Source organism: Oryctolagus cuniculus, chromosome 11 (genome assembly GCF_051225735.1).
Source record: "Oryctolagus cuniculus isolate XC-2025 breed Fujian yellow rabbit chromosome 11, ASM5122573v1, whole genome shotgun sequence".
Taxonomy (NCBI): domain Eukaryota; kingdom Metazoa; phylum Chordata; class Mammalia; order Lagomorpha; family Leporidae; genus Oryctolagus; species Oryctolagus cuniculus.
In genome coordinates this window covers 98,053,717-98,067,717 of record NC_142877.1, presented here as the reverse complement: position 1 = coordinate 98,067,717, position 14,001 = coordinate 98,053,717, and the positions used below count along the sequence as shown (strand labels likewise).

The 14,001-nt window shown below is 43.9% G+C and overlaps 2 protein-coding genes across 10 annotated transcripts in view; both read left to right on the top strand.

The window, feature by feature from the left end:
* FGD6 (FYVE, RhoGEF and PH domain containing 6) overlaps window positions 1-6,985 on the top strand; it is a 133,961-nt gene extending 126,976 nt beyond the window's left edge. For all 4 annotated transcript variants that reach the window (XM_089308772.1, XM_002711207.6, XM_089308769.1 and 1 more), the window contains exon 21: window positions 3,075-6,985. In XM_089308772.1, coding sequence (XP_089164898.1) covers window positions 3,075-3,111 — 37 coding nt within the window. In that variant the 3' untranslated portion in view covers window positions 3,112-6,985. The remainder of the gene's footprint in view (window positions 1-3,074) is intronic.
* A 1,201-nt stretch (window positions 6,986-8,186) lies between these two features.
* NR2C1 (nuclear receptor subfamily 2 group C member 1) overlaps window positions 8,187-14,001 on the top strand; it is a 54,856-nt gene continuing 49,041 nt past the window's right edge. For 4 of the 6 annotated variants that reach the window (XR_016216938.1, XR_016216937.1, XR_016216936.1 and 1 more), the window contains exon 1: window positions 8,193-8,463. The gene's annotated coding sequence lies outside the window, so the exon portion shown is untranslated. Of the gene's footprint in view, window positions 8,464-9,175; window positions 9,280-14,001 lie in introns of those variants that run through there. The other 2 variants (XM_008256896.5, XM_002711206.6) reach the window with 2 other exon arrangements.

The following is a 14,001-nucleotide window of genomic DNA, read 5'->3' as shown; positions in this document are numbered from 1 at the left end:
CAGTCTCTTCAGAATTCACATAAGAATTCTTAGATGTTATGAGGTTGCTTAACATAGAAACGCATGTCTCTGTGAAATTGAGGTCCCTTCTGAATAAACTAGTTCACTTCACCTCTTCCATTTGAATTTTACTTTGGCCTCACAAAGTACACATTTTTGTTTTATGTAAGAGGTACTCATGTTTTCTCAGTGAGGTTAACATTTTTTACGTGATTTGAGTAAGCGGGGCATCAGCTTCTTAAGACAGTTAGAATTAATGTACCGGAATTGCAGATGGAGGTCTTTACAAAGTTCATAGAAAGTTTGTAATATAAAAAATTATGCATGAATTCCAAATTTTTTGCATCTGAATAAACTTATCTTTTAATTCTGTTTTTCCACAAGGTTTTTGATTGTTATTTAGTGTTTTGAGAGAGACAGACAGAGACAGAGACAGAAAGAGAGGATTAGCTCCCTTCCATTTGCAGGTTCACTCCCCAAATGCCCACTAGGGCCAAATCCAGGAGCTGGGATCTCAGTCCAGGTCTCTCACAAGTTTGGTGGCAGGAACCAACTTCTGGAGCCATTACTTGCTGCCTCTCAGGGTCTGCATTGCAGGAAGTTGGCGTCAGGAGCCAGAGCCAGGAATTGAACTCAGATACTCCCACTTGGGACATGGATGTCTTAACTAATAGGCTAAACACCTGCCTCTTCCATGAAGCTTTGAGGAACCATCATGTTTCTGAATACTGACCAGGTACAATATTACAGACATTCTAGAAGGCATTTTTTGCCTCGTATATTTTAGGATATTTATCTGTGTATAGCTGTTCTTCCAAATAATTCCTTTTGATGCAGAATAATATTTTATTTTTTATTTTTATTTTTTTGACAGGCAGAGTGGACAGTGAGAGAGAGAGAGACAGAGAGAAAGGTCTTCCTTTGTCGTTGGTTCACTCTCCAATGGCTGCCGATGCCGGCGCAGTGCGGCCGGCGCACCACGCTGATCCGAAGGCAGGAGCCAGGTGCTTCTCCTGGTCTCCCATGGGGTGCAGGGCCCAAGCACTTGGGCCATCCTCCACTGCACTCCCTGGCCACAGCAGAGAGCTGGCCTGGAAGAGGGGCAACCGGGACAGAATCCGGTGCCCCGACCGGGACTAGAACCCGGTGTGCCAGCGCCGCAAGGTGGAGGATTAGCCTGGTGAGCCACGGCGCCGGCGCAGAATAATATTTTAAAGTCATGTCACTTTATTATTTGCCCCATAAAATTACTTGGACAAAACAGTAATTCCCCTATGATTCTGTACATATTATCTTTCTTATAAATTTCATCTGTGTTTGTCATCAAATTGATAAATGATTGCCTCTCAATATACATCATCTTTTGCTTATATTATTATGTTGAGAAGATAAAAATTCCATCTAGGCAGAATTAAATGTAGTTAGATGGAGAAAACTTACTTCTAATTTAGAATTGATATAGGCTAAATTATAAGTATCTCTTTAAGTTATTAATATCTATGCCAGGTAGGATGCCTGTGTCCCCACATTGGAGTGTCTGGGTTCAGTACTGGGCTCTGGGCGCTGACTCCACTTTCCTCCTAATGCAGACCTTTTGTGGCAGCCATGGTGGCTCATTCATTGGGCTCCCACCATTCATGGAGGAGACTGAGATTGAGTTGCCTGCTTCCAGCTTCTAGCTCTGCTGGTCCATTGCTGGCATTTGAGGAATAAGCAGTAAATGGGAATGCTCTTTTTATTTTATTTTTTAAGATTTGTTTTCATTTATTTGAAAGAGTTACAGAGAGAGGTAGAGCCAGAGAAAGAGAGAGAGAAAGAGAAAGTCTTCCATCCACTGGTTCACTCCCCAAATGACCATAAAGGCTAGAGCTGAGCTGATCCTAAGCCAGGAGCTTCTTCCGGGTCTCCCATGCAGGTTCAGGGGCCCAAGGACTTGGACCATCTTCTACTGCTTTCCCAGGCCATAGCAGAGAGCTGGATTGGAATTGGAGCAGCCAGGACTCGAACTGGCACCTGTATGGGATGCTGGTGCTGCAGGCTCAGCTTTAACCCGCTGTGCCACAGTGCCAGCCCTGGGAGTGCTCTTTATCTCATTCTCTTGCTGTCTCTCAAATAAATAGAAAAATTTCTAAAGTAATGTCTTGCAGGTTTATTTTTTTTTTTTGGATACAAAAGAATATTAAAATACTAGTATTAGTGGGAGATTTGGGGGCTTTTTAAAAAGTCTTGCTATCATGGTATAACTTACATCCTATTTATTTTCAAAATTTAAATTTTTGAAAATTCTGTCCCTAAAATTTCAGCTAAATGTGTTTTAGGTTGCTCTTAAAAATTAAATTGATTTCAGAAGTTTATAATTCCCTTGAGTCATCTCTTTACATGAAATATTACTGTAAAAATTGTATTTCAGTAAGAAGGGAAAAATTATGAGGTTCAGAAACAGTTACACTACAGCAGAGGGAGGAGGGGGGAAGAGACTACCCCCAAGTGTTTTCTGAGTAGTTGCAGCTGTGTGTAATGTCAGCTAAAACTTTGAAGAATTTTGGAAACACTTCTAAAAACCTTGAGAAGCTATTATGTTGCATGCAAATTTTTTGTCAATTGGGAGTAGACCAAATGCCAGATTCTCTTTAATTGGAAATATTGGAACAGTTCTGAACTAAGGGATACACAAAGGAACTCTGCTTGGTAGAGTTAGGAGAGGAGGTGACACTAGTGTTCTAATAGCACTGAGACAAGAGAGAAAGGGAGAGTGTTGTAAAGAAGGCCTTTGCTGCCACGGGCACTTCCAAAACAGTTAAATGGGAGAACATCAGGATTTCCTAAAACTTTACACATGAACTGATTCCTTCTTCGTAGCTCTCTGAAATATGCACACTTTCTGTTGCCACAATTTGGATCAAATGACCCAATAAAGGTAGTTTCACTTACACAAAATTCCACTTTGCCATAGGGAAGATCTTAAATGTGCTGTTAGAGTGATTAGATGCACAGGCCCGGCAGTTATCTATATTATGTTTGCATATAACAGATGATTGGATTCTATAAATCTAATGGATTTCTCTTATCAATAGGTGGATAGAAGCATTTCAGGAAGGCACAGTATTGTAGCAGTTTTGGTTTCATCTCTTCTTTGAGTCCAAAAAGGAGGAATTTGATCAGCATGGAATAAATGTTATTCAAAAACTGTGCAGAAATGAACACTGCCAAGATACAGCCAACCAAACTCTTCTTGAGATATAAAAAATTTTGTTATAGTGTTTTTTTAATGTTTGTTTTTCATGTATGTTATTTATTAAAATTTTGATGTGTACTTAGTGGTCAGAATTATTTCTAAGATTCACACTGAATTCTAAAGTACCATTTCTTTAGAGACCAGAAAATTTATCTTGATACTGTATAGTTTTAACTATCTGTGACTCAGTCCACACTGTTTTTCCTGCCTTACATTGTAACATGCTCGCTAGCGCTAAGTCTTGGTAAATAAATACCATATACTAAGGAGAAAATTTCCATAAAGTACTTGGTTTAGTAATTATGATTCTATTCAGCCTGCTGATTAAAAAGAAAGTACATGTCTTTGAATGTCAACTTAGAAATTTTTTGTATCTTTTAATAGAAAAATGCATGGCCAGCTTCTACCTCAGTAACTGTGAAATGAAATTCCAGTAAAATATCTAAAATATTTCTACTGTTATGTACCTCTTTGGGCATGAATATTATGCCATCAAAGAATTATAGCAAGGGGATAGAATTTGAATTTTTTTCACAGCTACCAATTCAACACACATCAATATATTATTTTTCTAAATACCAAAATATGGAAAGGATTATAGTACATAGACTCCATAGCTTTTAAGAGCTCTAAGTCCAAATCAATGGTGATGTTTGTATCTAAAAAAATGCTTCATTTCCTATAATATTATGGTTTCAATTTTAAAAACTGGAATTGCCATATTAGAAAAGCACAACGTCTAAGCCAGTATTAACTGAAATTGTATAGTATCATTTTTGAAAGGTCTTTTTCTACCACTTGTGTTATATCCTCCCTGGTAATTTAAAACAAAATCCTTTCTGTAGCTATCAGTGCACCTCATTATTACTTATTAGTCATTCTGGTGCACTTATTTAACATGTGAACTACCTTGTACATAAAATTGATTAGCAGAGGGAAAATTAACACTATCCTTGAAGACATTCCTGATGTGTGTAATATACATTGTATTGACAGAATTTAAATTATGATGTCTTACAAGGTTTTCCATAGAAGATTTCATTAAAGGGTACAAGAATTTTCCTTTCTACTTCCTTGTAAAGGATTTCCCACCTCAGCGTGATACTTCATGGTAGCCAAGAGAATTACCAAGTGCCTTTCTGAAGTCTCTTGGACGCCGTTTGCTGCAGCACCCGAGTCCCTGCTAGATCTAGGGTTTTCTGGCTGTCTCCTGTTCCGCAATAATTTGAAACCCTCTTGTGGCCTTATTGATAGTCTTGACTTGCTGTCTCTCCAAGTCTTTCTGCCATAGCAGATAAAATATTTTTGTAACCCACTTACGTTAGTCAAAATCAGTAAATAAGGCTTTCCCATTAAAGTCTCTGCCGTTTTTAATGTATCATATTTGGAGGCCATGGTTAGATTTTATCAGAACCTAAGAAATATCAGCCTGGCTATTTTAGAGGAACAGAGATATCTGGCACAAACTTTCAGTAATTCTTCTTGATTACATGTGAAACTCATGTGTGAGTGCATTAGCTATTGGCTTAGTCCCTTGGAGGGTTTTGAAATATATAAAATACAAGCCTTTTTATCAGATTGTCCTCCCATAATTTGTTTTGCCTGTGTAATAGTATTACATTCCCTTTCCTTCCTTTTCAAGCCTTCATGACTTACCAAAGCTGATCAGTTTTTAACCTCGCTCATTCAGTATTAAGTGGGAGCCTAATTATATGCAATTTATTGCAAAACTACCTTGAAAGTTATCTCAGATGGGTGATATTTTTGAGGGGAAAAATGAAGTGCAGTCTGTACATGAGAAAGAAGTATAAACAGCTTTGGACCCCAGGAGTACTGTGTGTTACGTGGGTCCATGTGCTTCCATCAAACTCTCTCCGGTGTCTCCTTGTATTTGTAAGGACGGCAGAGAAAAGCAGTCATAACACTAAGCTGAAAAGGATGCTGAGAATAACCCACGTAGGAAGCCAGGCTGAACGAGGGGAGGCTAGTTTTGCTAATGAGCGTGCTCCTTCTCTACCTGGGCAGCTGACCAGCATGACTCAAGTCCTGAGAAAATGTGATGACCTGTCCTCCTCACCTATTTTGAACCTTTTTATCCAACCTCTTTCCTCTTGTTCTCTGATGGACCCAGTATCTTCCCATTGTCCTCTGGCTGCCCAAGCTATTTCTCTCTTCTTCCACCAAAAGCTTGATTTCATTTGGTAGTGTTTTCTTTAAATGAGGTCACTAGACCAATTCTTGAGAGTGCAGTTTTGTTAGCCAAATGTATTTTATGTTCGACTGGTAGAATATACCTAGAAGTGTGGAAAGCCTCCACTTTCATAATTTAGTGAAATTGTAAATGTTATCATAGCCTATGCGGGTGTGTGTTGAAGTATGCTTCCATGTGAGATCCACTGCAGTCAAATGTAGTCACTGGGATTTCCAGAGAGGTAATTCCCATTTCTTTGTATAGTACAGTCTATATTTCTTAAAGGCAGATACACTGTAATATATCTCTTTCTCCGGTAGTATTACCCTGTGTCTGTTTGGAGAAAATACTTGTTCAATTGGATAGAAGAAAGTGAGGATGGGATTCTTGGCACTTGTAATTCAAACACCTTCATTAGACTTACCCTTGCCACATTTACAACCACCTGTTGGACACCTACATAAGTCCTCAAGCGTTTTAAAATTCACACGACAAAATCAACTTTCTTCCTCTTCAAGTCTGTCTATTTTCCTCTGTAATATAGACATCGTCTGTGGCCACAGAATCTGCATCCAGGTCTGAACAAGACTTCTTGCCATTCCTCTTTTTTTCTTCCCATCTTCATTGCCATGACTCAAGTTCTTGTTACCTCTTCCCAAAGACTGCAGTTAACTTCTAATTTGTGTGGTCCCATTTTTTAAGCACCACCGGAGTGATCTTCCTAAAGCATAATTCTATTCTAGGTTCATCCTTGCTCTTGCAGCCATCAGCGGCTCAGGCATGGACCACTAGCTCAGGTTACTGTACACTCCAGGTAACCCTCGCCTTTCTCTGTTCACATGACTTCCTTTTTCCAGCCGTCTACCCGTCTCTGCATCTTATCCAAGACTTCTCTGTGATAGCGGATCCTAGTCCTTCTCTCCCCAGTTCCTCTGCTAGTCATCATTCCCCTGTGGCCCCTCGTCTTTAGTTTCATAAACTTTAATATGATGCTTATCACATTCGTGATAACAACTTAGCTTGTTCATTTGAGATTCCCCCACAGCAGCTAGCAGAATGCCTTGCTTGCAGTGGCCATGTAGTGTGTGTTTGCTGAATGAATTCCTTCCTATGGATCCCTTCTGATTTTTTCAAAGTGCCTCCTATATATTTATGATTCGGAAGCCTATGACACTTTTAATGACATTTTCTAAAAGAAAAATCTTAGGAGTTTTCCCTCTATAAGAAAAGAGATAGTTTCTAGTAGGATGTTTTTTAAATATAAAACCAGTAGGAAAAATTTTAACAGCCTCAATATCAAACTCCTTGTGGGACGACAGAAGGCTGAAAGAGGGGTAACCTTCTCCTTCACATGAGTTGTTCATAGCATATAAGACCCAACCTTAAAATATTTTTTAAATGATTTATAATGCATTTCTAGAACAACTTTTTTATCTAAAGGGATAATTGTTTATATCTTTTTGTCCATATAGCTATAGATCCTTTATAAATAAAGTTAGCATTGTAAATAATGTTAATATGTGTTATATTTATGCAAAATAAATGTACTAAAATATCTACTGCTGGTGTGGTCTTTTAAGCCGTACCTTTGTTTAGTCACACATTTAAAGAGGTAGCTCACGAACCTCCTGAAGCACAGGTACAAGAAGCTCTTCCCTTCACCTGCAATGTTAGTTCCAGAGTAGCTTCTGCCAGCGCACTGCGACCCAAGTAAACTAGACTAGGAGTAACTCCAGGCGTCACTGCAGGGATGCATACCATGCACTGAGAATAGAGGACCTGACTGCCATTTCCAGGGAAGCTTTCACCTCTGGGATCAGCTTGAGGATACTGGGAGGTAGCATGCAGGAGGGACTGCCTTCAGACGAAGGGAATGAAACCCAGCAAGTGATGCTAACGAGTAGAGGTCAGCTTTCAGACAATGAGGCCTGAGGCATATTTCCACCTGCTAGGGAACATTGCCTGCCACGTTTCCCTGCCCCCTTGCCTTCTTCCAGGGGCAAACACAGAGATGTTTTCGTTCCCAGCACACATTTGTTTTTCCAAACTTGGGTTTCTGCCCTAACTCTGTGGCTGCTTTCCTACCGTGCTCACCTATGCCAGATATAAAAGAAAATTTTGAAGACGCTTGTCTCAAAGGTCACAGGCATATTAATTAGTACTTTGCACACGGCTCGCTTTGTGCCACAGCGCACTGCCTGCCACATGTCGCCACTGCCAGAATGTGATGTTGCATCGCTGCCCTTTCATTGAACAAATCTATATTGCCCAGCAGGCACTGTCACATGTTCTTTGGAACACACTGCTGAACAAAACAGACAAAAACTAATTCTTGGGAACCGACATCCCGATGATTATATTCTGGCACCATGTAGCCAGTCTCTTACTGTACACGATTCTGTCTCAGCTTGTTATATTAAAGGGTAGTTTAAATATCTGACTGGAATCTACCCGGACTTGTTAGTTCTCTAGTAGTATTTAGAGTCCAGGTAGGACAGCGCCTATAGAGGAGCCCAGTTTTCCAGAGACTAGACACAGAACTGCTTAAAGCCGATTAGGTTATCGTCGCTTCAGTCTGAAAACACTGACTCAAAACTTCCTTTAACGACCACCTTCGGTACACACGATGCTGAACACCGGACGCGGTCCCTAGAAGAACCCGGTGGGTATGCGCGGCCCTGGCAGGGAAGTCTCCCTCCAGGCCGACAGGGGGCAGTCGACTTTCAGACCGCGACTCGACTCCTCCGGTCCCTCCGCCCCACCCAGGGAACGTCACGACCCCCTCTCGCCCCTCACGTCGCTATTGCGCAGGCGCGCAGGGCAGAGAGCGCCGCCGAGCCGAGGGAAGGGTCACGAACTCTGACCCCCCAAAAAATACACAAACCCAGAGGCCGCCTCCCCTCATCCTCGATCCCCTTTCCTTTCCGCTTTCTCCAACTTCTGATCCCGAAGCGCACCCCACTCAACACCCAGCAGCCACCGCCGCGGGAGTGTCGGGTCTGTGCCCGACGCAGGACAGCGCGGCGAAGAGGCGCCGGTAAGTGCCGGGTGAGGACCCCAGCGGCCGGGGCCGGGGCCGGGGCGCCCCTCATCCCGACGCCAACGGACGCAGCCTCAGTCCGCCCACAGCCTGTGGACTCCGGCCGGCAGGGCCGCTCTGGTAGTGCCTCGGCGGGTTGCTCGGCGCGGGCTGGGAGCGCAGAGAGGGGCCAGCGTGGCGGGGGCCGAATGCACATCGGCCTGCAAGAGGCCGTGGCCGTACCCGAGGCGGGGCGCGGCGCCGGGCCGGGGCGGCGGGGCGCGGGTGCTGCCGGCGAGCGGCGCGGCGCGCGCAGCCTCTCTCCGGTGGCGCCTCCCGCGGCGCCTCTGACCTTTCACCTGTAGGAACAGCTTCCGTCTCCGCGCCGCGGCGGCTTCCCCCGTCCCAGGGAGCCCGCGGGCTCGGGGCGGGCGATTCGCGGTGGGCGCGCCGGGGGGCGACCCTCCGGCCCGGGGCGGCGGCGGCGGCGGCTCTGCGGGAGCTTGCGCCTTCAGGGTCGCGGGAGGGGCGGAACGACTCCCTCTGAGCGGTCGCCTTTGGACCTGGGTCTTTTGAGAAAACGCGTGAACTGGCCCGGGGTCCCCACTCTCCTGGGCAGCTCCCCGCTTCCGGTAGTTCTTTTGCTGGGAAGCCGGCCTCCAGCTTATACAGACAGAACTTTGTGAGCTACCGGCATTGCCATGTCGCCCCATAACCTTTGGCAGATTGGTCGGCCGGAAAGAGTTACAGCAAAAAGACTTGAAATTAAGGCCTTCGGGGTTTTTGTGCTTCTGGAAGTTGCAAATAGGCCTTCCACTGTGCGATTTTTGAATGGTGCGTGCTGTGTGGTGGGTTGATAGGCGTTGATTGTTTTTTAACCTTTAGCTTATATGTCTGAAAGATACTTGTGTTTATGATTTTTAAGAGTGGTCGCATCAAGGGCAACTCATTGCATCATTCTTTGTAGGAACATTTCAGTATCTGGATTTAGGAAGTGTTTTGAGGGAGGCACAAGTCAGTGGCAGCAAGCATTCCCAAAATATCTTGTGTGTGGTACTCTTGAGGAAGAGAAAAAACAAACAGGATATGACGAACGGTGAAGAGTTGGAATATAATCTTTGTCTTTTTAAGATCAATTGGCCTTTTACAACCTCTTAAAAATCTCATGAATCATCTTTAGAAAAACGCAGTTCTGCATAAAATTTTGCGTCAATATTAGGAGTTTACAAAAGTCTGTTCCTGACTTGTGGTTAACAGCCTTAGACTATAGGATAAATGCTGGCTCTGGGTGGAGTCTCGGGTCAGATGGGGTTTAAGGGGGGGAGGGAGCTGAAATAGTGTATTGGGGAATTCATGTAGTGATTTGCTTTCCAAAATTTCAGTTACCCCCACTGCTGGTTGACTGCAGTCCAAAATTACTAAATGAAGAATTCCAGAAGTAAAGAGTTCATAAGGTTTTTTTTGTTTAAGATTTATTTTGAAAGAATTACAGAGGGGGAGAGTCAGATCTTCCAACTGCTGGTTCACTCCCCAAATGGCTGCGGCCCTCAGGGCTGGGCAAGACCGAAGCCGGGAGCCTGGAACTCCATAATCTCCCGCGTTGGTGGCAGGGGCCCAAGCCTTCAGCCATCCTCCCCTTCCTTTTCAGGTCTGTTATCAGGGAGCCAGATCTGAAGTGGAGTAGCTGGAACTAGAACTGGAGCTTATGGGATGCCAGCATCACAGATACATATATATATTTAAAGATTTGTTCATTTATTTGAAAGTCAAGAGTTAACATTCACACAATGAGATCTTCCATCTGCTGGTTCACTCCTCAGATGGCCACAAGGGCTGGAGCTGGGCCAGACCAAAGCCAGGAGCCAGGAGCTTCATCAGGGCCATCTACTGCAGGCCACTAGCAAAGAGCTGGACAAGAAGTGAAGCTGCTAGGACTTGGGTGACCCATCACAGAAGTTTAAATGACACACTGGGAAGGATAGTGCTGCGCAGCGAGTGAAGCTACCACTTGGGACACATTTCCCAGAGTGCCAATCCTGGTTTTTTTGTTGTTGTTTTAGTTTTTTTTTTTTTTTTAAGAATTTATTTTATTGGAAAGGCAGAATTAGAGAAGACAACACAGAACAAGAGATCTTCCATCACTGCTTCGTTCCCTACATGGCTTCAGTGTCTGGGGCTGGGCCAGGCTGACCCAAGAGCCTGGAACTCCATCTGGGTCTTCCATGTGGGTGCCAGGGTCTGTGTTTTCCAGCCACCTTCTGATGCTTTCCCAGGCACGTTAGCCAGGAGGTGGAGAACAAGGACTCACTCCCATGAGAATTAGCCCAGTCCTGAGAGCTGGCATTAATCGCTTTTGAAGGCAGAACTGTCATGATCCAAACACCTCTTTAAAGTCCCTGATCTCTCAACACTTAACACTAGGGACCAAATTTCAACTTAAGCTTTGGAGGGGACAAACCATGGGTCTTGCATAGGCTCCCTCCAATTGCCTTTGACTTCTTCCTTACTAGCCTGATGAATTTTAGCACAATTGGTAATTTTTAAAATGTTTATTTTTTTTTTCACTAAAATGCAAGTAAAACTTTCTTGACAGAAATCTTTTCTGTGTTGTTTACTGGGGTCCCCAAACTCACAGTGGCTGATAAGTTTCAGTCAATAATTGTTAAGGAAAGAACACTAGGTACTATGTTGAACACTAGTGGGTCATAGAAAAAAGTTCATTGGCTATTGCACAGTTTTTTCTTCGAAGTCTTACAGGAGATGGGCATCTTGGTGATCAAGTGCAGGGAAATTGCAAAGTGTTTTAGATGATGAGATGGGAGTACAATACAGTGAGTTATAGATGAGGGAATGCTGAATTTTTAGTTTTTTTTTTTTTTTTTTTAAGATTTTATTTATTTTTTGAGAGGTAGAGTTACAGACAGTGAGAGGGAGAAACAGAAAGGTTTACCGTCCTCTGGTTCACTCCCCAATGGCCGCAGCGTTTGGAGCTTGCCCATCCGAAGCCAGGAGCCTCTTCCTGGTCCCCCACGCAGGTGCTGGGGCCCAAGGACTTAGGCCATCTTCCACTACTTTCCCAGGCCACAGCAGAGAGCTGGATTGGAAGAGGAGCAACCAGGACTAGAACCAGCGCCCATAAGGGATGCTGGTGCCACAGGTAGAGGATTAACCTGTGCCTCAGTGCTGGCCCCAGTAATTATACAAATTTATGACGTATAAGAATGATTGATTTTCTGATTACAATCAAAGGACTCCTTTGAAACTCTTTAAGTGGCTTGTAATTACCTAGAAAAATGAGTTAACTTTTTTTTTTTTTTTTTTTGGAAGCTTTATTTGAAAGGCAAAGTGACAGAGAGGGAGTAAGAGATCTGCCATCCGCTGGTTTATTCCCCAAATGACCAACGCAGCCAGGGCTGTGCCAAGCTAGAGCGAGGAGCCAGGAACTCCATCCTAGTCTCCTACATGGGTAGCAGGGGCCCACATACTTACCCCATCTACTGCTGCCAGGAAGCTGGATCAGAAGCAGAATAGCTAAGAATCAACCAGCACTCCACTGGGGTCACAAGCAGTGGCTTAACCCACTGCTCCACAATGCTGGCCCTACAGTTAACATTTAAGGATGTCCTTGTGTGTCTTTGTATAGTTTTAAATCATACTGTGAATAAAGTTTTGTTTCTTTTGAACATGTAGTTTGTCATTGAGGGCACAAACTTTTGTCCTGAGAAAAAACATCTGGCTATGAAGTTTTTCCTCTAAATAGCCGGTAGCTTGCTTCCTTACTTCCTTCATATCTCTGATGAAACGTTATTTTCTTGGAGAGCCATCTCTGACTTAGTAAAAACTGCGAATCATCCCCTCCCACCCAGCCTTACCTTGTTCCTGCTTTTTCTTCATTCCACTGTTGATTACGATTATCTGTCCTCACCACAACTCATGCAGAAGTTTAACTTCTTAATGTAGCAGTGTTAGAAGGTAGAGCCTGCTGGGAAGGTGTTTGGGTTGTGGGGGCATGGCCCTCGTGAATAGGTTATTGCTGTCTTAGGAGTGAGTTACTCTCCCTGTCCTCGGGCTAACTTAGTCCCCATAAGAACAGGATGTGAGGAAAGCAAGCATACCCTTCATATTTTGTCTCTGTACACGATTCACACCATATACTACCATCTGCCGTGCTGTGTCATGGCATGAGACCTTTGCCAGATGAGTGTGCCTTATCTTGAGTCTCCCTGTGTCCTGTACTGCGAAGTAAATGGAACCCTCCTCTTCTTTTTTTTTTTTTTTTTTTCTTTTTTTCTTTTTTATGGAGGTGTGCTTTGCGACTGGCAGGAATCAAGGACCCCAGAGCACTGGGGGACACTGGATTACCAATATGAGTCACAGCACCAATGTTATATCTTAATGTTAGCCGTCACAAAGCACACCGGACACTGGAGTAAGGGAAAGGGTTTATTGGGGAACACCCTACAGACTGGAGTGAAGGGGTGGCGAAGGAAAAAGAAAGACTTTAATATTGAGAATTGCAAGGGTCCCTTTTTGCCCTTTTACTAACCTTTTAAAAATATTTTTTCTTTTAATTATGGAACATTTATTTTTGGAAAAAATAATTTTAAGGAGATTATTTAAAACAATGTTATTGCTAAACTAAGTTTATTATTTACTAAAGAGCTAAGAAATTAGAAGGAACTTGATCCTCAGAAGGACCTCCTGATGAAGTATTTTATAGGGGTTTCTCTATTCCCCTCTTTTGGAGATTTTTACAACTAAAGAAAATTGGAGTCAGCAGGGCCAGTGTTGTGGCACAGTTGAGTTCCAGTTGCTCTGCTTCCAATCCAGCTTTCTGCTAATACACCTGGGAAAGCAAGTGGGCGACCCAGACGGAGCTCCAGGCTTCTGGTTTCGTCCTAGCCCAGCTCCAGATATTGTGGCCTTTTGGGGAGTGAACCAGTGGATGGAGGATATTTCTCTCTCTCTCCTCCCACTTTTCCAATAAATAAATCTTTTTTTAATAAAGATTTTAGTTATTTACTTGAAAGGTGGAGCGACAGAGAGCACCCACTAGGTCACTCCCCAAATGACTGCAACGGCCTGAGCTAGGCAGATCAGGAGCCAGGAGCTTCTTCCAGGTCTCCCCCATAGGTGCAGGGGCCCAGGGACTTGGTACATCTTCTACTGTTTTCCCAGGCCATAGCAGAGAGCTGGATTGGAAGTGGAGCACCAGGACTCAAACTGGTGACCATTTGGGATGCCAGCACTGCAGGCAGTGGCTTTACCCGCTACTGCGCCCATCCCACAAATCTTTTGTTCAAAAGTGTCTTCTATTTTTTTTTTGACAGGCAGAGTGGACAGTGAGAGAAAGAGACAGAAAGGTCTTCCTTTGCCATTGGTTCACCCTCCAATGGCCGCCGCCACAGCCGGTGCACTGCGGCCGGCGCACCGCACTGATCCAATGGCAGGAGCCAGGTACTTATCCTGGTCTCCCATGGGGTGCAGGGGCCAAGTACTTAGGCCATCTTCCACTGCACTCCCGGGCCACAGCAGAGAGCTGGCCTGGAAGAGGGG